At 37.5% G+C, this 23,803-nt stretch overlaps 1 protein-coding gene across 2 annotated transcripts in view; it reads right to left on the bottom strand.

Annotated features, from left to right (window-relative positions):
• Positions 1-1,240: 1,240 nt before the first annotated feature.
• MSR1 (macrophage scavenger receptor 1) overlaps positions 1,241-23,803 on the bottom strand; it is a 78,683-nt gene continuing 56,120 nt past the window's right edge. Inside the window, exons 9-10 of one of the 2 annotated variants that reach the window (XM_039221170.1) lie at positions 12,687-12,875; positions 1,241-1,529 (exon numbers count right to left, since the gene is read on the bottom strand). In XM_039221170.1, coding sequence (XP_039077101.1) covers positions 1,480-1,529; positions 12,687-12,875 — 239 coding nt within the window. In that variant the 3' untranslated portion in view covers positions 1,241-1,479. Of the gene's footprint in view, positions 1,530-12,686; positions 12,876-20,650; positions 20,768-23,803 lie in introns of those variants that run through there. The other variant, XM_039221176.1, reaches the window with a different exon arrangement.

The raw sequence follows: 23,803 nt of genomic DNA, 5'->3' as shown, positions 1-23,803 counted from the left end.
TAGGGTTCAGAAAAACAAATTAACACACAAAAAGCAAAACTGTCAATACATGACCATGTGAAATAATCATGTTATTTTTCTTTATCATCATATTATCGACCTGTATTGACCTGTAAATCTCCTAATAAGTTTTTCATCATGGCCAAAATATATCATGAACATTGCTATCTAACAGCCAAGTATTGCACATTCAGAGAATTTGATGGCTGGATAAAATTTTTCCTCAACAAATGTGTATGGTTAGAGATTTGCAAACTTGACATAATAAAACATCTTCCCAAGCCTCTCATTATTAAGAAAGCAATTTAAGGGGCTCCTGGGTGGCTCAGTTGGTTAAGCATCCAACTTTGGCTCAGGTCATGATCTCACAAGGCTGTGAGCCCTGCGTCAGGCTTTGTGCTGTCAGATGGGATCCTGGAGCCTGCTTTGGATTCTGTGTCTCCCTCTCTCTCTGCTCCTCCCCAACTCATGCTCTGTCTCCAAAATGAATAAACGTTAAAAAAGTTGTTTTTTTTTTTAAATGTTTTATTTATTTCTAGGAGAGAGAGAGAGAGACAGCGTGAGCAGGGGAGGGTCAGAGAGAGAGGGAGACACAGACTCCGAAACAGGCTCCAGGCTCTGAGCTGGCAGTCAGCACAGAGCCCGATGCGGGGCTCGAACCCATGAACCGCGAGATCATGACCTAAGCGAAAGTCGGATGCTTAACCGACTAAGCCACCCAGGCACCCCAAAAAAGTTTTTTTTTTAAAAGATAAGAAAGCAATTTAGTTAAAATCAACTAAATAGATTACAAACAAGACAAAAATGACAAAAATTATCATCTTGTGAAGGTATCAATTGAGGTCAACGATCAGAAGGTATTTCTATTATCATTGACATTTATAACCTAGAAGACTTAAAGTTTTTTCTGAAATTAAAAATTTTTTTAATGTTTATTTTTGAGAGAGAGAGAGAGAGACAGAGCATGAGTGGAGGGAGGGGTAGTGAGAGAGGGAGACACAGAATCTGAAGCAGGCTCCAGGCTCTGAACTGTCAGCACAGAGCCTGGGGCTCGAACTCAAGAACTGAGAGGTCATGACCTGAGTCGAAGTCAGAAGTTTAACCAACTGAGCCACCCAGGTGCTCGTGGAAGACTTAAACCTTAATATACTCCCTTCGATGTTAGTCATTATACTAGAAATTCCATTTAAAAACCTAAAGAAGTTGAAATGGTTCAAATACAGACATATAGGAGCCCTGACAGTGTTCAACATGTTTAATTAGTGACTTAAAAATCTTCCTTTTCTTTAGACAAGATTCCTAATCTCTTAAATATTCACTGGACTGGTTTTAATGGAACAAAATAATAACACAGGTTGCAACAGTGCTTTCATAAATGTGAAAGAAAATGATACATTATAAAGTACAAGTGACTCCGGCATCTTCCGAGTGTGAACACACTCTTGCACCCCACTGTTTAATTTTACATTGTTCGATAGACTATTCTCTCCCAAAACAAAACACTTCATTCAGCCAAATTGGACCAGTACCTGCAGAAACCAGATACAAATGTGTGAGTAAATATGGTTTAGGGTTTACATCTGAATGGGACAAAAACATTAATTTATACACTAACTTAAGACAAAGGTGCTGATTATTATCTACACACAAGTGCTGGGCTTTCTATTTGGATTCAAAAATTAATCTCCTGCCCCAGAAAACCTGATATTCTGTCATTGTGTAAACTAGTAAAGTATAAAGTAATAAGAGCTATAGCAAAGGTATATCCGCAGCTCTATGAAAGTATAAGCATAAGAATGATTGGTTTTCATAGATTTGTTTTATTTTTAGAAATAAGAAAGGAAATCAGCTTTACTAATCATAGCTGTGTAGAGCTGAGGGTCTAATGGCATCTGTATGACATGACGCATTTTCTCTGAAACATTAAGATATACTGGAAGCTCTTTTCTTAGCTTCCGGTGTACTGCCATTTAGTCGTGCTGGCTTACCAAATATATTATCTATTTTTAATTAAACTAAGTCTAATATAATCAGCAAAGGGCTCACAAACTATCCTGCGAAAAAGATCATGGGTTATTAATTGTAAGCACAGGCAAACAACAACAAAATGACAGACCTAATACTCTCTTTATCTTGAACTCTTCCCCAGACACATTAGAAGGGTAAACAGGCATCAGCAGTAGGCTCCCTGGAAGATACTTAACCAACTAAATACACAGACTTAACTGCCATGTTCAAGAGAAGGACATTATTGTCAGTGAATAAAGAAACAACTGCTGTTTGAAAGTAATCCATGCATGCCAAGAGAAGATCATTTGAAAAATAATATTTAGAAATGTTTTTCTGGTATTTCCTAAAGATTTTCTGTGTGTATCACATATAAAAATTCCCCTTTCTTTGGCACATAAGAAATGGAACCTTTGAAAGACTTCTAAATGAATGACGTGTGGTTTTGTTAAATACATATAATGTAAACCTCCGGATGCGTTTTTAAGGACGTTTCATGCCATCAAGAAACTGACGATTTAACAGCTAAATTTCAAGAAACCCCTTCGCAAGACTGGTGCATGGTAAACAAATATCTTAATACTGTCAGCATAATCAAGAATACATTTCTTCAATTCGGATCAATGTGATGTTGAAAGGTTCTCTTTTGGTCACAGAGTTATGTAAACCATAATTAGAAGTAAGTTCAGCTTACAGACAGATCTTGTGAGTTATAAAACACAGTGTTAAATGAAGACATTTTTTTTCCCCAAAGAGGCATCTATAATGGCCTACACAATGGCATTATTCTTGCTGATTTTTCAAATGTTCTATGCATTCAATAAATAAAAGTTTATGTACATACTTAGTAATGTGCCTTATGATATAGTAGTGTGTGCATATATGAACAAGTTACAAATATTGGGAATTTTGTCATCACTTTGTGGATAACGTTTGACCTAACTTTAAGAAAACGGATAGAGGTTTTCCACATGTACAAAAGAAGTTATTCCATATAGCGGCGGCAGCAAGATAATGCTTGATGTATTATAACAGTGACTGGGATCCTGGCATCTGAAACACAAAGTACTTTAATGAGGGGAGAGGAATCAATGGGAAGCCTGTATACAAAGCCAGGACCATGCTTTACAACACTCTGAATTGTACACTGTGAGTCGCCAAAAGAAATGACATCGTCGGGGCACTTGGGTGGCTCAGTGGGTAAAGAGACAAACTCTTAATTTTGGCTCAGGGTCATGATCTCACACTTCATGGGTTCGAGTCCCACATAGGAATCTGCACTGACAGTGTGGAGCCTGCTTGGGATTCCCTCTCTCTCCCTGTCTGTGTCCCGTTCCAACTCACATTCTCTCTCTTCTCTCTTTAAATAAACTTTTAAAAAAATTTTAAAAATGACATCATTGGAACTGCATTTTAGAAATGTGTGTCTGATAGAAATGTAGAAGTTGGAATAGAGAAGAAAATGTCTGTAAACCAGAAGGACAGTGAAAAGGATGTGTATGGAGAGATTTTTTTCTCTGAAGACTCATGTTTTTATTTACTCTCAGAATTAGATAGGAAATTTTTATTTTTGCCTATAAAATAAATAGGAGCATTCACTTAATCTTTGAATAATTTGTACCTTTACATAAAAGATCCAAATAGGAGACAAAGTTATATTTGGGTTCACATTATCAAGTTAATTTGGAACACTGCATTGTTCATATCATATAGTAGCAATTAAATCAGTCAAGTCCAAACAATGTTCATATTAGAAAAGAAAGGTTTTCCTGGGCTAATCAACTATAAAAGCAGTGGCCTGGGAGCTAAAGTATATTGTGAAATGTTTATAACAGTATTGAGCCTTTGTGACTTGAAATTTTAAGGCAGATAAAAAAAGGGAAAGATTAGGGGAGTATGACCACAAAATCAGAAACCTTGCCGGGAATACTTTTCTGTCCCCACGTTGCTCTTACGACGTGTAGCCCCATCCTTTTTATGTTTATGAGTGTCTGTATGTGTGTGCGTGTTTGCACATGTGTGCTTCTTTTTAAATGCATAAAGTCTATATAAACTTTTCGAAGCTCCAAAGGGATTCAAAAATATATGCAAATACTCACAATTGCACAAGCCGCAGAGCTCTGCCCACGTTAGCTTAGACGAGAAGCCAAAACAGCGGGACTTCTCTGCATTGTGACCGTTACATATACAGACGTTTATAAATTGTATAAATAAGCATAAGTGAAACTTTTGGTGACAGCGTGGGTCTGTCATAACATCCCGCCCAAGGCCTGGATGGCTCTGTGATATAGTCTCTGTCCCGGGGCACCGTGATGCACTCACTCATTTTGTGGATTAGGTCGCTAGATCTAGATCTCAGCAGTGCAGACGGATTCACAATCCGGGAAGAGAGTTAAGAATGAGAATCCCCTCCGGTGGCCGGAGCACCAGCAAGACCGCCCCCCGCCCCCCGACCCGCAGCAGGGCCAGCACAACACTGATATGAGTCAAGTCACGTGCTGATAGGTGAACACAAATGTTTGGAAACCTCAGTAAAGGTAGTCACGGATGTTAGAATCCCAGAGCTATAGTAGTAATCGTGAACATTTAAACCCACTCTGGGAAGAATTTATGATGCGGCTGAAAACATTCAAAGTACTTTTAATGTTATCTCAGTGAATCCTCAAATAACCTTAAAAAGTTAAGTGCTCTTGTAGTGCCATTTTACTGTTGAGAGGGGAAATCGGAGAGAGTAAGTAATGGGGCCAAGGTCATGTAGCTAATTTTCACCCTGTATGTGCTCAGAGCCAGTGCCTTTAAAAAATGATTTACTGCAACCTCTTGCGTCGTTAGATTCAGTCGTTCAGCAGATCTGCTTTGCATGCCTCTGTGAGTGAACAGAATCGAAATCTGTTCCTTCTTGCACTGACTTCTGGTGCAGGCTTATGTTTTGGGTAGATGTAGCAACTGAGATCGCATACGTAATCAGCAGCAGAGTGGATACCTGCATCTAGAACCCCTACCTCCTATTCGGGTGCTTCTCCCACCAAGAACTCATGGATATGATAAATATATTGGGCAATTCATTGTATTTACTATATATAATAAATGGCCATTAGGGATGTGGAAAAGATTCAGACACAGTGAACGTTTTCAGACACAGTGAACATCCTAGGTTATTTTCTACACATCATCTTTACAATTTACATCTCCTAATAACCCTGTAAAGTAATGGCAATTATCTCCATTTCACAGGTAAATCAATTGAGGCTCAGAAAAATTGCAGTTATCAAAATCACAGAGAATACAGCCACGTGACGGGACATGATGACTTGGTGCTATGCGCTGATGGCACAGAAGCCCAAACAGAGTTATAAAAATAATTTTCAAAGATTTGTTTTATTTTTATATTAATATGTTCAGGACTATTGAGCCTAAGGGAAAAATGTACTTAATATGCATTTTTCCATCTCATTCCATATTGTTTTCTGCATTAAAAATTAATTCAAAGGTAGCATAAAATTCATAAAACTTTACCTTGATGTAAACCTCAAAGATTAAAAAACAAATTTATTTTTATTTCTTTATATAATAACTATTACTCAAGGATTTGGGGTGTTGCTGCTGTCGTTGTTATGGTTTCCCTTGAACTATCTTTCTGCCTAGAGAGAAACTGTGCAAAATGGAGGTGTACAGTTTATTTTCTACTCCTGTCTATTTGTCATCCGTCTATCTATTTATCTACCTAACCACGTACACATCTACAATCCCCTTTACAATTTGGGGGCTGGAAGGAGGGCAAGTTGACTGATTTTTGTTTCCAAAAGCAGACAGCTATCACTGTGTTGTCCACAGCTTCTGGAATTTTATGAGTTGGTTTGTAATGTCTAGGACTGTGTTTGACCAGTGACACCATTTCCTCGTAATCTCTTTTTAAAAATTACAGACATGGATATTTATTTCAAAGATTGAGATTTAATCTGCTCTCCAGTCACTCACCACTTTTCTGGGAAAAAATCCAAAAACCAGAAAGGTGATCATATTTCCTACATTAGCCAGAGAGGCATTACAGTGATGAGATTTGAGAGTAGCTGCTGAATAGGTACGTGGAGAAGCAAAAACTGCTTTGGTTAAAAGTCAGTATGAATTTTAATTAAATCTATTCATGGCTGGGTGATTCAAATCTGGATTACTTTTGAGACTTTTAGTTGCAGGGCTCCTGGATGGCTCAGTTGGTTAAGTGACCAACTTCGGCTCAGGTTATGATCTCACAGTCTGTGAGTTCGAGCCCCATGTCAGGCTCTGTGCTGACAGCTCAGAGCCTGGAATTTGCTTCGGATTCTGTATCTCCCTGTCTCTCTGCCCCTCCCTCTCTCGTGTTCTGTATCTCTCTCTCTTTCAAAAATAATAAACGATAAAAATTAAAAAAAGAAAAAGAAGTCAACAACTTCTGCAAGAAAAAACTTTTTTTTTCTTTTGGTGAGGTTTTAAAAATCAAAGGTGGAAACAGAATGGGAATCAGAATTGAGAATAGGTAAACTTAGACTAGTTCTAAATTCTAGGGTAGTGGTTCTGAAGAAGATACGTATGTATTTTCCCTGTTTTAGCATATATGCAGTATAAGGAGGTGGGGCTAATACAGCTCTGAGATTTCATTTACCTTTAAAATTCTGTGATTCTAAGATTTTAACGAAGCAAGCTCTTTAGAAATGAAATTCTTAAGGATAAAGAACTTAGAAGGGAGGACCTTCTGTCTAGTGGAAAGAAATAGGTTAAGGCACCAATCTTGACTCCTCCCCCACAACGACCATTAACAATTCCATCAATTTGGGCAGGTTTTGTGACAGCGCTGTTAAGTTGACTTACTTTCTCTATGCAAACTGGGGTTATACCATCTATTCTCATAGGCAATGTGAGCGCTAAATTATAACATATAGTATGTACTTGATTAACAATATTATTCCATACTTAGTATTGTTATCAATAAGTAACAAAACAGATGTGTTAAGAACTCAATGGGCTTCAAAGCAGGAGTATCCAAACATCTACATTTTATTTATTTTTATTTTATTAGAGAGAAAGAGAATGAGTGGGGGAGCGGGGCAGATGGAGAGAGAGAAAGAGACAATCTTAAGCAGGCTCCATGCTCAGCACAACCTGAGATCATGACCTGAGCCAAAATCAAGAGTCTGATGCCCAACTGGCTGAACCACCTCATGACCCTAAACATCTACATTTTAAAACTTCCAGGGAGCAGGGGGCAGTCTGTAAGAATTGGAGTTCTGACCCACTGATATATTTTATACTTGAGATTTTATTCACATTCACTGAAGGGTCAGTTCAGAGGTACAGTGATATTTTTGATCTCCTTCAGTTTATTCTTATAATTTGACAAAGTCCACTTGGAAAACTGATTATGAAATGTGAAAGGGGTACTAAAAAAAAGATGATATCTATGTTTAGAATTCTCTTTAGCTTCTGCTTTCACGTTTGGAGCGGTAGCTCATACTCCTGTAAACTTAGAACGTGAGCAGGTGGCCCCAAGTCCAGCCCCAACTTCCCGCATCAGCACGTGGGCTCAGGCACACCTGGGACCAATTTCTGGAGCAGCACCATGATCGGACAAAGCTCGTCCAAGTTCACTGCTGTCAGGTCACTGGGACAAGAGACCGGAAAGCCCGCACAGGCAGAGAAGTGACTTCCTTGCCCTTTCCCAGGCAGTGACCAGGAGCCATTCAGGGCTTCCTTAATTTTCACCTTTTTGTCTACTCAGAGAAAAAGAAAGAACATTCCACTATATGCAAAAGGTGCATCCAAATGAAAGAACCTATTTAAAGGAGTGAGCTTTAAGCTTTTTTCCTATAAATCATTTTGCTTGCAGCTGCAAAAGTAATTGTTCTTAAAGCTAACAAGGATTATCTCGGGTAAGTCAGGTTTGCTATTTATTTTAAAACCAGAAAGGGGGACGGGGGGAGAGAGGGAAATGACTATGTCCAGAAAATTGTGTTTTTTCTTGAAGGGGGAAAAATACAAAGGGTATAAATTTAAACTTTTTTCTTCTTGTTTCAGTTCTGGTAATAATGTACAATATAGTGTTGATCTGATTCTTCCTACCTCCCTAGAGAGTGACAAGTAATTAAAACCTGAATGCATCTCTTCTTTCCCTCCCCTACCCCCACTCTTATATCTAAGTTTCCTTTCCAGTCTCTATCCTGCATTCAGAATTGCCTTTTCTTTTCCCCGAGTGAAACTGTAAATTTATGGTGGAGGAGTAGAAACATAGAGAGGAGTGGAAACAGCTTCACATAAAAAGGTTGTGTGCCGTGTCTAATCCCAAATCAGCTTACAATGTAAGCCTGGTTCTTAAAATACAACATACAATGAAGCAGATCATGAAATTTATTTCTCAGGTTCTTTTTCTTCAGAACAAATAACCTCAGTTCAATTATGTCTCCCAGCTCAGCTCGCTTTATTATTTTAAACTTCTCATAATCATTGTTCAATTGTTTGGTGCTGAACTGTCCACAGAGAGCTGAAGTTGCTCTTGGGAAGAGTCCGGACACGTCTGGCTTCCCCACAGAGGACCCTCCTGCAGTCATACTTCTGTAGACTGCAAAGTCACATTCAATTCGGACCCCTGGAACATCACTGATGTCACAGACAATATGGCGCTGATCCCTTCAGAGAGGATGGCAGACACCCTTGGAAAGATACAGTTGGAGCTGTTCCTCACGGTGGTCTATGCCACCATATCAGGTGATGCTATGAGCCAGGCTTTGTGTTAGTTGCTTTCTTTGTGCCAACTCATGTAAGACTCAGAATAAATCTAATGGGGTTGGTGTTAATATTCTCATCTTATTGGGAAAAAAGTGGAATCTGAGACAGAAGTAGCAGAGCTAAGGTTTCATCTCATATCTCCTTAGTTATAAAATTCCTAGTCTTGGGGCGCCTGGGTGGCTCAGTCAGTTAAATGAGTGACTTCGGCCTAGGTTATGATCTCAAGGTTTGTTAGTTCAAGCCCCGTGTCAGGCTCTCTGCTGACAGCTCAGAGTCTGGAGCCCGCCTCAGATTCCATGTCTTTCTTTCTCCCTGCCCCTCCCTCACTCATGTTCTGTCTCTCTCAAATAAATAAATGTTAAAAATTTTTTTTAATAAAATAAAATAAAATTCTTAGTCTTTCCAATTCACTTCAGTGGGCAGTTAAGAATGTGAGAGAAAAACAAAATTCAGACACGCCAGGTTATTTCATTATAACAACACTCTAGTATCATGTATACAATCGTCAACTACCATGAAAACACAGCCTCACTAAAAAATGGACCTTTATCTTAGAGCAGTAGTCAGTTATCTGAAGAAAACATGAGAGAATTGTCTCCAGACAGCCAAATAAATCATTTCACATTCGACTAAATTCTATAGTTTTATTACTTATTTAAATAGAAAACATTTTCTAGCCAGGATTTCGGAATACTTATTTCCATCTTTTCTCAATCCCTTGAGATACAAGCAGGAATAAGGACTGTGGGGGAAAAATACTTTACTCGGGGCGCCTGGGTGGCTCAGTTGGCTAAGCATCCGACTTCGGCTCAGGTCATGATCTCACGGTTCGTGGGTTTGAGATCCACGTCGGGCTCTGTGCTGACTGACAGCTCAGAGCCTGGAGTCTGCTTCAGATTTTGTGTCTCCCTCTCTCTCTGACCCTCCCTGCTCACACTCTCTCTCTCTCTCACAAATTAAAAACAAAACAAAAGAAAAGAAAAACATTTAAAAATTTTTTAATAAAAGAGAAAAAAATACTTTACTTGTGAGACTAGGCCTTAATGTTAATGCTAGCTTAAGACATTCATCTCTAACTCTGTGTTTACCACCTATGTTTGAAACTCAAGGGAAAACAGCTTTGTATACCCTGATATTTATAGAGGCATTAACAACAACAGCAATGTTATGGGAAGAGTCCAAATGTCCATTGATTGACAAATGAATAAAGAACGTGGTGTTATGTATATATATATATAATATATATATATATACATATTAGAATATATATTATATATATATAATGGAATATTACTTAGCCATTAAAAAGAATGAAATCTTCCTATGTGCAACAATGTGGATGGAACTAGAATGTATTGTGCTAAGCAAAATAAGTCAGAGAAAGACAAGTATCACATGATTTCACACATGTGGAATTTCGGAAACACAACAGATGAACATAGGGGAAGGGAAGGAAAAAGAAGATAAAAACAGAAAGGGAGGCAAACCATAAGAGACCAAGAGTTTGGGGATTTTTGAATTTTGTTTTCCTCTCTGGATAAAACAATCTGGCTTACTGATATTGAAAACATTTTGCCTGAGGAGGTAAAGTCCCATACTTTTTCAACCTGGGAAGGAAATTCCAAAAATGTAGTAGAGATGGAATATATAGAAATTCCAAAGATCTATTTGGTTGTAGAAAACTATGGATCTTTTCTATTTCATTTGTTTCTTTTGTTCAAAGCTGTAAGACACAAATTAAAAACTGGGGCCTGGAGCTGAGCCTAGATACAGAAATTCTCGCCATCACCACCCTCTTTTGTCTCATCTCACCTCATCATATGAGACTAAATGATCTTTCTGACCTCCAAAGACTTTGGAACCTGGATCTCTGCTTAAATTTATCTCTCTTTTTAAATGTTTATTATTTGAGAGAAAGAGAGAGAGAGGCAGAAAGAGAGAGGGAGACAGAGAATCCCAAGCAGGCTCTTAGCCACCTAGGTGCCCCCAATGTATCTCTCTCTTTTTAAAGTTTGTTTGTTTGTTTGTTTAGAGTGCACAAGTGAGGGAGGGACAGAAAGGGAAGAGAGAGAGAATCACAAGCAGGATCTGATTATCAGCACAGAGTATCATGTGGGGCTCGAAATCATCAACCCATGAGATCATGACCTGAGCTGAACTCAAGAGTTGGATGCCTAACCAACTGAACTTCCCAAGCACCTCACTTCAATTTTATCTCTTAAATTTGATATAGTGAATTCATTTAGTCAAAGGAATAAAGGATGTACTTGTGATCCATTATTAGTACTATTCAGGTGGTTACCTCAATGCTGACACATAGTTATAGCATAACATTATTTAATATCTTTTATGAATTTAAGAAGTCTAATACTGTTCTAGTTTTTTGATATTTGATTTGACACACTCCTTTATTTTATGACGATACACAAAAAAGTAGCATTACCAGATAATCTTACATCTATAACTTTGCATGAAATTTCTTCTTGCCCATATCTATCTAAAATAACACTTATAAAATCAAGAAGACCATTTTTTGGGTCAACATCAACTTCAGAGAAACCAATTATGTATTTACCAGATTTGGACAGTAGAGTAGAAAATATTGACTTTAAAAGTCTAATATATATGCTTACTTTTTTCTAATGTCTTTGTCATTTAGAATTGAAGCCCTCATATGTTTAATTATACATAAAGCCTATAGTATAAGGTAACCATTTAGGAAAAATATATGAGACACTAAAAATGTCATGAGTATACATTCAAATACTTGTCCCCTGAAATTTGCTTCCTAGCTCTTTTAAAAATTTTTTAAAATGCTTATTGATTTTTCAGAGGAGGCGTGGGGAGGAACAAAGAATCCAAAGCATGTTGCAAGCTCCGAGCTGTCAGCACAGAGCCCGATGCAGGGCTCGAACTCACGAACCTTGAGATCACTGACCTGAGGCAAAGTCAGACGCTCAACCAACTGAGCCACCCAGGTTCCCCTCTTCGCAGCTCTTTAACACCTTTATAGAGCATGTTACAGATTCATGGGGGTAAAAATACACAAATACGCAGACAGCAACAAAATTACTCAATGTTTTATGAATCTCAAATAGATGGGAAAGTAACCTTCCTCTTCCTTTGTTCCTTATCATGTTTCTTTTTTTTTTTTTAAAGCTGGCTGTAGTTTTTATTTATTTTTTATTTTTAATAGTTTATTGTCAAGTTGGTTTCCATATAACACCCAGTGCTAATCATGCTTCTTAGAGGATTTGGAGAAATTATAAGGAGCAGGTAGGGAGAGCCTATGTCATTGCTTCTTTCTCTTTCATGGCTCCTCACTGACCATCCTTTTAGAATATAGGTGCTCCATCAGGGACCAAAAGAGAGATCTCACTGCTGTGGAACATGCCTGGGAAGAAAATACACAAGCCAGTGTCCTGCTCTCCAGTTACACCGAAGACAGAGTGTAGGCGAGCTCAGAGATTGCTCCTATGCCTGCAAGATGCAGATCCATAAACTGAGCTTCCTGGGACGGTCTGTAGTTCCCTGGTCCCTACTTCTCCTCTTCTACTCTACCCATCACTCTCTTTTCCTCTGATGTTCTCCAACTCGCCAAACGAGTCTACACACAACGTAAACATTAAAGACTGCCTGATAGCGTATGCCATTTATTGTTAATATCAATTTCATTCATTTCTACTTTCTAGGAAGGGCTTTTGAGAAAACTCCTACATAGGACTTCTCTTCCTATTTTATATGTTCCTACTGCTACTATATTCTATGTATTTGAGGATGCCTACATTTCATTAACAAACACACTATATATATATATATTTAGTTATATATATATTTAGTTATATATATATGTACATATACATGTATATATATATGTATATGTATATATATATTTAAATATATATATACATATACTTAGTTACCTTGTCCAAAGTAAGCTCCCTTACGCACAGCTTGAACACCTTGGTATCCCAAACTCCTACAGATGACCTGTCCACTTCGCAGTTCCCAGTGGTCATCACACACGGTGCCCCATTGGCCACTGTGGAAAACTTCCACTCTGCCCTCATGAGGACCACTACCACCAACCAGTCGTACTGTCCTAGATGGAGCTGTAACAAAAACAAGCAGGGGTTAATTATCTATACCGTTTGTTTTCTAATGATTAAAAACTTACCACATTTTTTCTCCCCAAGAAGTTTGATTAACTGAAATAAATATTAAACTTTCCAGCACCATCTGTTGGTAGTTTAAGTGCAAATATTGTTTGTGTCAAAACTGAAGTCAAATCTATTCTGTTTCAACATTTATATGAGTTATATGTACAATTTATCTAAGTTACGTATACGAGAATACTTCAAATATTATGTTCTAATGACTTTAAAATTCAACATCTACAAGTTTTTTAATATCCTATAGATTTTTCATACTACTTAGAGACACTACTAACAAATCGATTGGTTATTTTCTTGCCACACTAACACACAACGTAGAACACATAACCCAGTAACTTTCAATGACATAGGAAGTAGAAGAGAAGATATTATAAACATACAATAGATGACCAAAAATCCTATCTTTTACAAGAGAATCAAGATAACTATAGTGACAATATTTATTATTTTGGAGATTTTAGGAAATCACTGAGACAGTAGACTTTGTGAAAAAATATACTACGTGTTTATCAAAATAATTTTGTTCTGCAATATTTAATCAAATTGCTATATATGATATGCTTTATATGATAAACTTTTATACAATTTTGATCATGTGCACGTTTAAATTTCTATCAAATGACTCCTATTTTTTTGAGAGAGAGAGAGAGAGCGTGTGTGTGTGTGTGTGAGAGAGAGAGACAGATAAAGAGAGAGAGAAAATGAACACCCAGCATGAAGTTCAAGGACACAAGGCTTTATCACAGCTGTGAGACCATCACCTGAGCTGAAATTAAGAGTCAGACACTTAACCGACTGAGCCACCCAGGCACCCCATGCCTCCTACTTTGAAAGAAAACAACATACATATATTATGAACTTAGAGACAGATAAATTAAAGTGTGTAAATAATATTATAAAAACAAGTCACTTGGAGAATCAAAATTTTTTTAAAGAACCTGTATTATTCTAGTAAGTTTTCATTTAAGAATCATTTGGCTGAAGAACAGAATGAAAGGCAGAGACAGAAAATATTTTTTAAAATGTAGTTATGCTAAATGAAAAAAACCAATATTCTCTAATAATTATAAAAGCCAACAAATAAGTACAGTTCTATTTAAATGTCTTTTTAATATAAATTTGAGAAACACTACAGTGTAAAAAAGCAAGATGTGACTATTAACAAATATACCTCCTCTAATGTGAAAATGCAGTGTTAGGAAATGGGTTGACAAAGCTGAATTAATTGAAGAAATATTCAGTAACATTTTTTTTCTAAATTTTATTGAAACCACAATCCAGTAACAAGTAAAGAATACCAACCATTTTCCATAGCAAAACTGACCGATCCCCTCAGAAACATGAAAAGCTAACATGTTAACATGGGACATTATAATTATAATTATTTTCTTGGTTCTTCCAAAACTGAATTCAGTGCTAAGTATGGAATTAATGTAATCAGGCCCAAGTGCAGAAGCCATTCCTCACTTAATAAACATGAGTTTAAAACATTCTTACAGGTAAAATAACTTGTTGTTACAGTATTCAAACTTTCGATGACCAAGTAAAATACCCATGTGTACCAGGCACTCACTATAATTGCTTAAGAAAATGGTCAATGATAATTCAGGAGTGGATTGTTTAATGTTTTAAAATTATTCATGTAGTATTAGCAAGTACCACCTCCAAAGGTTTTGTTTTTACAGAAGTCAAATATACCCAAGCATAATGTATGTATCATGATGCTGAGACAAAACACATCATATTCAAACAGTGGATTATATGAGCTTGATGGTCTTATTCCCCTCATAGGTATCTAAAGTGTTCTGGCTGTGGATTCTTGACCACATACCCCTCCCAAAATGTCATTAAGACACCTTGTTTATCTTGGGGTGATAGTTCTCAAACAATAGTATCTGTCTTAGCCTTTTCAGCCTCTATAACAAAACACCATAGACTGGGTGGCTTATACATTAAACATTGTATTTCTCACAGCTCTGGAGCCTGGAAGACCAAGACCAAGGTGGTGACAGATTTGGTGGGTGGTATGGCCAGCTTTGTTGACTTGTAGACAGTGTTACTCATTTCTTGAGTAAGAGTAGGGGAGCTATTTCCTTCCTGAAGGTGAAGTCCATAAAAGATATTTTAAAAATCTTGATATATTTATGTAATATTAATTATATTATGTATTTAGATGTGTGTTCTTTTTTCTACCTGTGACTGTGGAGTATAACTAAAATGAAAAACCCAAGAATAAGGTAATCTGGATTTTAGTTCTACCTCTCACATGGCTTCTGGGATTTTATTAAAGCATTTAACTATTCTAAAATGAAAGTTTTCAGCAAGCCAAAAATATCTACTATCTTGCCCTATGCATAAAAAGCTTGCCAACCCCTTGTGGAGTTGAAAACGTAATCCAAAGACTAGAATGGCAGAGGATTTCAGTAGGGGTTACTTTTGCTAAGTGATCTTGGAACAAATAAGGTCATGACTCATCTCTGCTTTCCTTTCCAGCCTCACTGAGAACCACTCCATCCTTGCACTTGCTCTTTGTATTTCAGTTATGTAACTGTTCACATTTCCCAGATAAGACTTGCTCTCCCTTATTTCTGGAGCTTTGATCCCTGTCGGAAATGCTCCCTCAATCGCCCATACCCCCCCACCCCCCCCCACACACCAGCCAGTTCTTCCCTCCGAATCCCAGGGTTTGGATACGTTTCCATCTTGCCACTTCTGCAGCACTACTGACCCACCAAAGCACTCTTAACAACAAGTCTATTTTCTCCACTAAATGGAGTTACAGTTAACATTTCAGCACCTGACAGAACACAGGATTTCACTTAGGAGGCACTTAATGAAGAGTTATGGTATGAGTGAGTGAGTGAGTGAGTGAGTCACCGTGAGCTCTTCCTGATGTGCAAAGTGCATTCCTGAGTGGATGGAGTTAGTGAATGCTTAAAATATCAAACAATAGAAGAATTCAGTATTTCACAGGTCTCTAGAGGGACTATAACTCCTGTGTGTAGAAGCAGTAAGGGAAGACACTGGTTTACCTGAGATCAACGAGTCCCATTATGAGAAGAAACCATGTAGCTATCTACTGAGAGTCTCCCAAGGTGGGAGAGATGATCAGAAGCCTGATATATTCAAAAGCCCAGTTTTGTAGGTTCAAAGGATTTATATCTTAGTGGCAGACTAATGTTAAACGGAATCTTGGGACTAAATGTCAATTCAATTTACAGTGAGAAATGTAATTGCCTCAAAACCTGAAATATCTGTATCTACTTGACAGGCATTTTCTCCTGGTGGGAAATCTGCACAGGAAGTCAAATTGCAATCAGTGAATTATTACTTTAATGAATTTATTAATTTACAATGAGGCACAGCAGTGAGATTTTGCCTCTGGGACTGGCCAACACTGTTTAGTTAATACATTTTTCTTTATGTTAGTACCCTCCATCAGGTTAGGTGATTTGACATATCTCTGCTCTGAATCATTTTCGCTTAACATTCTCCAGGCAATCTTACTATTCTTATTTCCCAGTTCTGAAGGGAAGGGTATAGTACTGATAATTTTTGTATATTCTTAAAAGTCTGGATATAAAATAAAAACAACATATAAAATATTTATTATACTAATAGCTTACTCATATTTCTATGACCATAAGATACCAAAAGAAAAATGTCATAGGCAGATAATTTGCAAAAGGTTTTATAATGAAATGTGAAGAAATAATTCAAAACATCATAAAAGTTAATGACTTTATTTCTGTTTTGTTAACTGTAGGCTTATTTTGAAAGGAGGAAATAAAACATACATATAATAAATATCTTAGAATAAAGAGTTGATTATTATATATACATTAAATGGAGGGTTTAGAGGCATTAAGCATAACTGTCAAAAGATCATGTAGGAATGGAAAAATAAAGATGATAATATAATATTAAGTATTATATAAAAAGACTGAAAGGAAGTACCCAAGGATATTATAGTAATTTTGTATATGGGGCAAGAAATTGAATATATAAGTTTTTTTTGTTTTCTGCCTTTATGGTTGTAAAGGGTCAATGACTCAAAGCTGAAATTTGTAAAATTGAGAGGAAAGAACAAGCTCAGAATGAGAGAGCAATAAGGCCATTCATGGAAATAACACGCAAAATATTGTCTTATGTTTGTACATAATACATATATAGCAAATGTATAAAACCAGAAATGAAAGGAGACATATATATTCCAAGATAAAGATTCACCCTGGAAAAGCTAGGGATGCCGGCATAAATAGGACCTCAACTGTATTAGTCAACATTCTGTTTCTTGAAAAACAAATATCTGTAGTCGGTATGGTAAGACGCCAATCTCTCTAAAATCCAGGTGGTGTGTACATGACTATTGGCCAACGGTTTGTTATAAATGTTCATTCTTTTTTCCTTTATATTTGAAATGTATTTTATATAAAGAAGAGAACACATTGACAGTCGTGTTGATGGAGTCACGCATGAGCCATAAATAAATTGTAAAAATGCTCCAGTGGAAGTCTTAAAGGTTTAAAAAAAGATACTCTAACTCCACTAGGGTCTATTAGATAGAGAAAATTCTAATCTGAAAAGAGAGATCAGGAAGGATGCAGACTCTGGGGGCTTTTTGCACGTGTCCATCAACGCTACTTGCATAGAAGTCAAGAACAGAGGTTAAAAATAACACTTGAGGAGTTCAGTTATCTCAACTATCACTGTATCGTTTACCTCATGGTCATGTTTTCTTTATTCATATCATTTATTAGAATTAGGATTTAGGGTTAAATTCATTACAGTGGTAATTATAATATTTAATTCCAAACGTAGTAAATTAAAAAAAAATCTGATTGCAGTTTGACTGGGAAGTCACCACAATGTGGCCAAATTCCTCTAGAAAGGGAAGTGATGTTTTCTTTATGATAATTAGCTTAATGAGGTATTTAGCTATGAAAGGCACAACCTGGATATCAGATGTCTGGAGAGATGGAGTTAAACTTCTCCGGAAAATTACTGTAACCGATTTTGAATCTTACTCTGGAAGTTAAAGGAGACAAATATTTTGCAAATCCTGTGACAGAGCAGAGGACAAAGTAGATGGAGAGGGTCTAAGTGGAGACGGGGCGTGCGGTGTAGTGTGATGGCGGCGAAGAGATGGAGAATGGCCAGGGAGGACGATGTGGTGTCTAAACTGGCTGAGAATTTCAAGACAATGAAGCCTGAGGTTCACCTTTACACTGTAGACAGTTCTGCTTGCATTTTCCTATTATAACTAAACCTTCAGTAAAATCATCTTAGACCCCCAGGTAGAACTAGGCTACATCCTCAAATGAAGGGAGAGATGTAGTGCTTACTGTGGAACGAGTGGTGTGGAGAGAAAGAAAGATAGGTAGGTTATTACTTTCCTAAGCCAACCATAACAAATGATTACAGTCGTGTGGCTTAAAAGAAATTTATTCCCTCAGAGTTTTGGAGTCCAGAAGTCTGAAATCAAGAGGTCCACAGAACCATGTTCCTTCCGAAGGCTCTACGGAGAAATCCTTCCTTGCATTTTCCCAGCTTCTAGTGGCTCCTGGCAACTCTTAATGTTCCTTGGTTTGTAACTGTGTTGTTCCAATCTCGGCCTCCATCTTCTTCCTGGGTCTGTGTGTCCCTCTCATAGAGATGTCAGTCATTTGATTTCGGGCCCACCTGGATCCAGTATGACTTCATCTTAGCTTAATTATACCTGCAAATGTCCTACTTCCAAGTAAAGTCACATTCTGAGGTTTCACATGGATGTGAACTTTCACTCTTAAACCCAGTATCACAGGGGTGTCAGGGAAGGTACATGGTGGAGTGTAATTTCTTCTGTATTTTCATCAAACTAAGCAAATTTTTTTAGTGTTTATTCATTTTTGAGAGACAGAGCATTAGCGGGGGAGGGGCAGAAAGAGAGGGAGACACAGAATCTGAAGCAGGCTCCAGGCTCTGAGCTGTCAGCACAAAGCTCTACATGGGGCTCGAACTCATGGACCACAAGGTCATGACCTGAGCCAAAGTCGGATGCTTAACAGACTGAGCCACCCAGGTGCTGCTCACCAAACTATTTTAGATAGGAGGCACTCGAATTGCCTTGGAACATGAGGTTCGTGTTCGATTTTATTTTAATATTAAAGAACAAACTAAACCGCCAAGATCTGAGGACTGCAGAATAGGTGGGTAGTAGATATTTTGACTACACTGGAAATTCACCAGAAATTAGTTAGCAAACTCCACCATGATCATACGGAACACTCATAGTTCAACTGCTGAACAACTAAAATAAAGACTGGGAATCTGTTGTTTCAAAATACACGATACCAAACTCACATAGCATTGACTAAATCTAACTTAATTATCAGTAGGAGTGAATTACTTCAATGTGTGAAAATTAAAAGGAGCAGAAGGCTAGCTATTATTTCCTGTATTTAATTTGTCAGGTTTTTAGCTGAATCATCAGAGAAAGCTTTAAAAGAATCTTGCTGGAGGAAGTGGTTGATATTTAAGATGAAAGAAGAACTTTGCGTTTAGAAGGAATACCTCCCTCTTGTGCAGATCCCCACAGGGACGTGATGGTTAAGTATAAGTTTACTTGGAGGAAAAACAAACAAAATGAAAAGGCCAAGTCGAGTAAGACAAGAAAAGCAAGTGTGGTTGGGAGGGTAAGTCGTCTGCAGAGTATCCCGGGCTCTAATGTTGCTTCTACCACTGGATTTCCAAATGGCCAATTAAACAGGCGAGTCTGTGTTTCAAAGACCATATGGTTTTCTTCAAGGGACCATGTCCATATACTAGGATTTTTTTTTATCTTATTAGACCAATTTTATTATTTAATATTTTATTTCTAAGTGAGTCTTAGTTTCTAGAGTTTCTGAGGAGAACTGAAAAAAAATTATGAAGGGACATTTTACTTACCTATTTTTAGACTATTTACAACTTTGCTCGTCACGTAAAACTGTAGAGCATAAAAATAATCAAGCCATCCATTCAGATAGGGAACGGAGCTAATTTAGAAAACTCACATCACAAAATAACATAAATTACATTATCATTCTTTCTGATTTCTGAAAATGTAGGTATAAAGGTCTTTGTGTCCCTCTTTATAATCTGTTAGGACATTGATAAGTGATTTAGCCTATTTGAGCCTTAACTTGACTATTTATAAAATAAATAACACGTACCTCCTACAATTGATATTTCAAATATGACAGTAAGTGAAGAAACATATTTTAAACAGTAAAGTACTATCTAAAAGGTAGTGATAGAATTATTCATTATGTTTCATTCTGAAAGTTATTCTAGGAAACTATGAAATCATAGACTGTGGGGATTTTGAGTTGTGGCTTTTGTGGAGAAAAATGTCTTAAATTTGGTCCAAGAAAGATTAATCTGTCCAGCTATTGGCAGGGCTGACAACTCAGTACAGATTCTTTGACTTTTTATGAAGAGAAAATTATTTTCTAAATTACTGAGTGTTTGCCCCTTGAATTAGATCAGGAGGTAAATTAAAAGACAATATACATTCTCCTTGTCATTGTGTGTTCTCCTTGTCATTGTGTGCTATATTTTGTTTAGACTCACGACTGTTCAGAGCTCCAGGGGGCTATCACGACTGACTTGCGGAATTGGTAGAGAATAGTGTAGACAGTCTCCATTACCTCTGCATTTGACAGGAGAAGCCATGATGTGCATCCAAAAGCTGTGTCCACAGATATTTGAGGACAGATCACTTGATGCCTCAAATATCCAACAAAAAAGCTGTTTCTCTCTCCTCCAGGACTCAATGCTTCCATTTGCTTACTGTAAATTTTGCCTGTCTTGGTGTAATCAAAGTAGATACTCTTAGAAACAAGGAAAAAAAGCACGGGATAGCAAATTTGGTTTGGATAATAACAGAAAGAAAAGCAGAAAAGAAAAGCTATAAAATGTGGGTCCTTAGTTACGTTGGAGTACTAAATGGTTTATTTCAAAAGACAGGGTCCTGGTGTTTATTCACCAGAGGTAGGGAGGGGGTCAGGTAGGGTGGGGGTGGGTTGCAGATCTGTTTCATGAAACAGGAAGCTTCTCTAGCTGAGAAGTCAGGCTGCAAACTTCCTTTATGACTTTGGACAAATTATTTTGCCCATTTTCATTTTTTTTAATTTCTTTATTTGTTATGGCATCTTTCGTAATTACCTTCTAGGACTTTCGTGAGAACTGGTGAATGTACTTTGAAGAGGTTTGCAAAAGAAAGTCGAGATGCACTATAATGGGATACAATTTAAAATGAGATGAACCAAGATTCACATTCCACCGCATATATACTAGCTGAGTGATTCTGCACAGGTTAATGAACTGCTCTAAATCCTCATGGGGAAAATAGCAGAGTGATAGGTTTCTTGTGAGGATTAAGTGAAGTAGGTACATACAAAGTGCTCTGTAGAGCACCTGGCCCAGAAGACTCACTCTTTCTATTACAGGTATTCTTGCAAATATTATCATTTCTTAAAAATTCAGATTCCTGGCACAAAGACTGGGAATCGGTAATGGTACCACAAACGTATCATGTGTTAAAGAGATTTCCAACTATACTGTGCCTCACAATTCCAAAAAAAGTTTCTGGAAACTACACATAGCAGTCCACAACCCAAATCCCCGAAATAAAAATCTCTGTATGAGTCCAGCCATCCATATATGATAAAAGCCTTAGAGATCATGCCAATGCTCACCATAGTCCAAGAAGAAATGTTAGAACAGTAAAAGAATTCTTTTGCATCATGGAAGAATTGACCTAATATTGCTGTCCAATAAGTACTTAACAAGAATATTATTAAATATTATTTACTAGCACAGTTAGGTTGATCCACTTTTTCAGGGCCTTTAGCCCTATACTCTGAGATTCTGAAGGGGTGATCCTGCCCAACCCATCATCTGGCATCGATCCTTTAGAGACTAAAGTGCTTAGTCAAGGAAAAACTCAGTATCTAAGAAGAGACAGCAAGAATTCTTTTGATGGACAAAAGGTGGCATTCTTTCTCAGACATGGATAAATGTGCATATTCTGTGGCATGCAAGAATCTAATGGACTATGAGTGGATATGAGAGAGAGAGAGAGAGAGAATGAGAGAGAGATACTGAATCTAAATGACTTTATTTGAACTCCTGGATCCCATCAAGCCTGAAGCAACCACCTTTTGGAATTCTTGTGTATGTGAATCAGTAGATTCTGTTTCTTGATCAAACAGGTTTCCATTATTTTCTACTTAAAAAATCCTTACAAATACATAAATAGTGATTATCTGATAATAAACGTTAGAAATAGATTCCCAGGTCATTCTTTTTCCGAAATCTAATTAACACTGGTTACTATCTATTTAAATTGAATTCACCTGGCCACCACTATTTCATAAAAACACCATAATATAAAAGAACTTCCCTGAAATGTGAGAACAAAACATTGATAAGAAACAAATAAAAGCGAAATTGATTTTATTATTAGAGAAACAGTTGAATGTCTCACGTTTACCTACTACACAATTTAGGCCTTGAGGCCTGACAGATAGAAAGACACAACAGAGCCCCGTGGAGAAGATCTTGCTCATTCTGACAGTTCCAGCCTTGCCTGCAAAGGTTTAGACACGAGACTGTCTACAGACACATCAATTCTTTTTTTTTTTTTTTTTTTTTTNGGGAGGGTCAGAGAGAGAGGGAGTCACAGACTGAAACAGGCTCCGGGCTCCGAGCTGGCAGTTAGCACAGAGCCCGACGCGGGGCTCGAACCCACGAACCGCGAGATCATGACCTAAGCGAAAGTCGGACGCTTAACCGACTAAGCCACCCAGGCGCTCCAGACACATCAATTCTTGACACTCTCCTGTTATAGGCTGGATTAGATCCACCCAAAATACATCTGTGGAGGTCCTAACACCCAGGTGACTATATGTAGAGATAGGGCCTCCAGAGAGAGAGTTCAGGGTAATCGAGGCCATACAGGTGGGGCCTATTCCAACAGGACTCGTGTCCGGAGGACACTTTCATCTTGGGCTTCCGGTGTTCAGAACTAGGAGGGGATAGACTGGGTTGTTTAAGTCCCTCTGTCTGTGGTACTTTGTTCTGGCAACCCTAGCAGCCTAATACACGTCTCTCTCTTTTTTCTCTGTTTTGTTTTTGATTAGCTGCAAATTAAGTGAAAAAGAGAGTACCTCAATGGGTATAAATTTGAGAATACAGTTTTTTCTTTATTTCATAAATTAGAACTCAGCGGCCAACCCTGTTATGTCATGATCGGAACACCGTAAAAACCTCTCTTTAACAAAAATAACCACTATGTCACTGTAAAACCTACCTTAAAGGCTTAGATTTTTAATTAAAAAAAAAAAAAAAAAGGCAAAGGTGCGCCTGGGTGGCTCAGTCGGATAAGCAGCCAAATTCAGCCCAGGTCATGATCTCACAGTTCATAGATTCAAGCCCTGTATCGGGCTCTGTGCTGACAGCTCAGAGCCTGGGGACTGCTTGGGATTCTGTCTCCCTCTCTCTGCCCCTCCCCCGTTCATGCTCGCTCGCACTCTCTCTCTCTCTCTCTCACTCTCAAAAATAAATAGAATCTTAAAAAATTTTTTAAAAACTTGCACAAGTATTTATTAAGGGCCTTTTAAAATACATTAATAATAATTATTCATTTGGCTACTTTCTGAGTGATACAGTACATACTCTTTTGGCATAGACATAGTATTTCTAGGTGTAGGTGATATAGAAGGTAACAGAATAAAACAGGAGACTATAACAGGAGAGAGTTTGGCATGAAAGATTGTTTTGGGCAAGAACACATCATCATTTTGTAGGGAATAAATGAATTATGCTATAAGCCATGTGGA

This window comes from Hyaena hyaena, unplaced genomic scaffold (assembly GCF_003009895.1).
Source record: "Hyaena hyaena isolate Hyena2069 unplaced genomic scaffold, ASM300989v1 scaffold_17, whole genome shotgun sequence".
Classification (NCBI taxonomy): Eukaryota; Metazoa; Chordata; class Mammalia; order Carnivora; family Hyaenidae; genus Hyaena; species Hyaena hyaena.
This window is presented reverse-complemented; position numbering and strand designations above follow the sequence as displayed.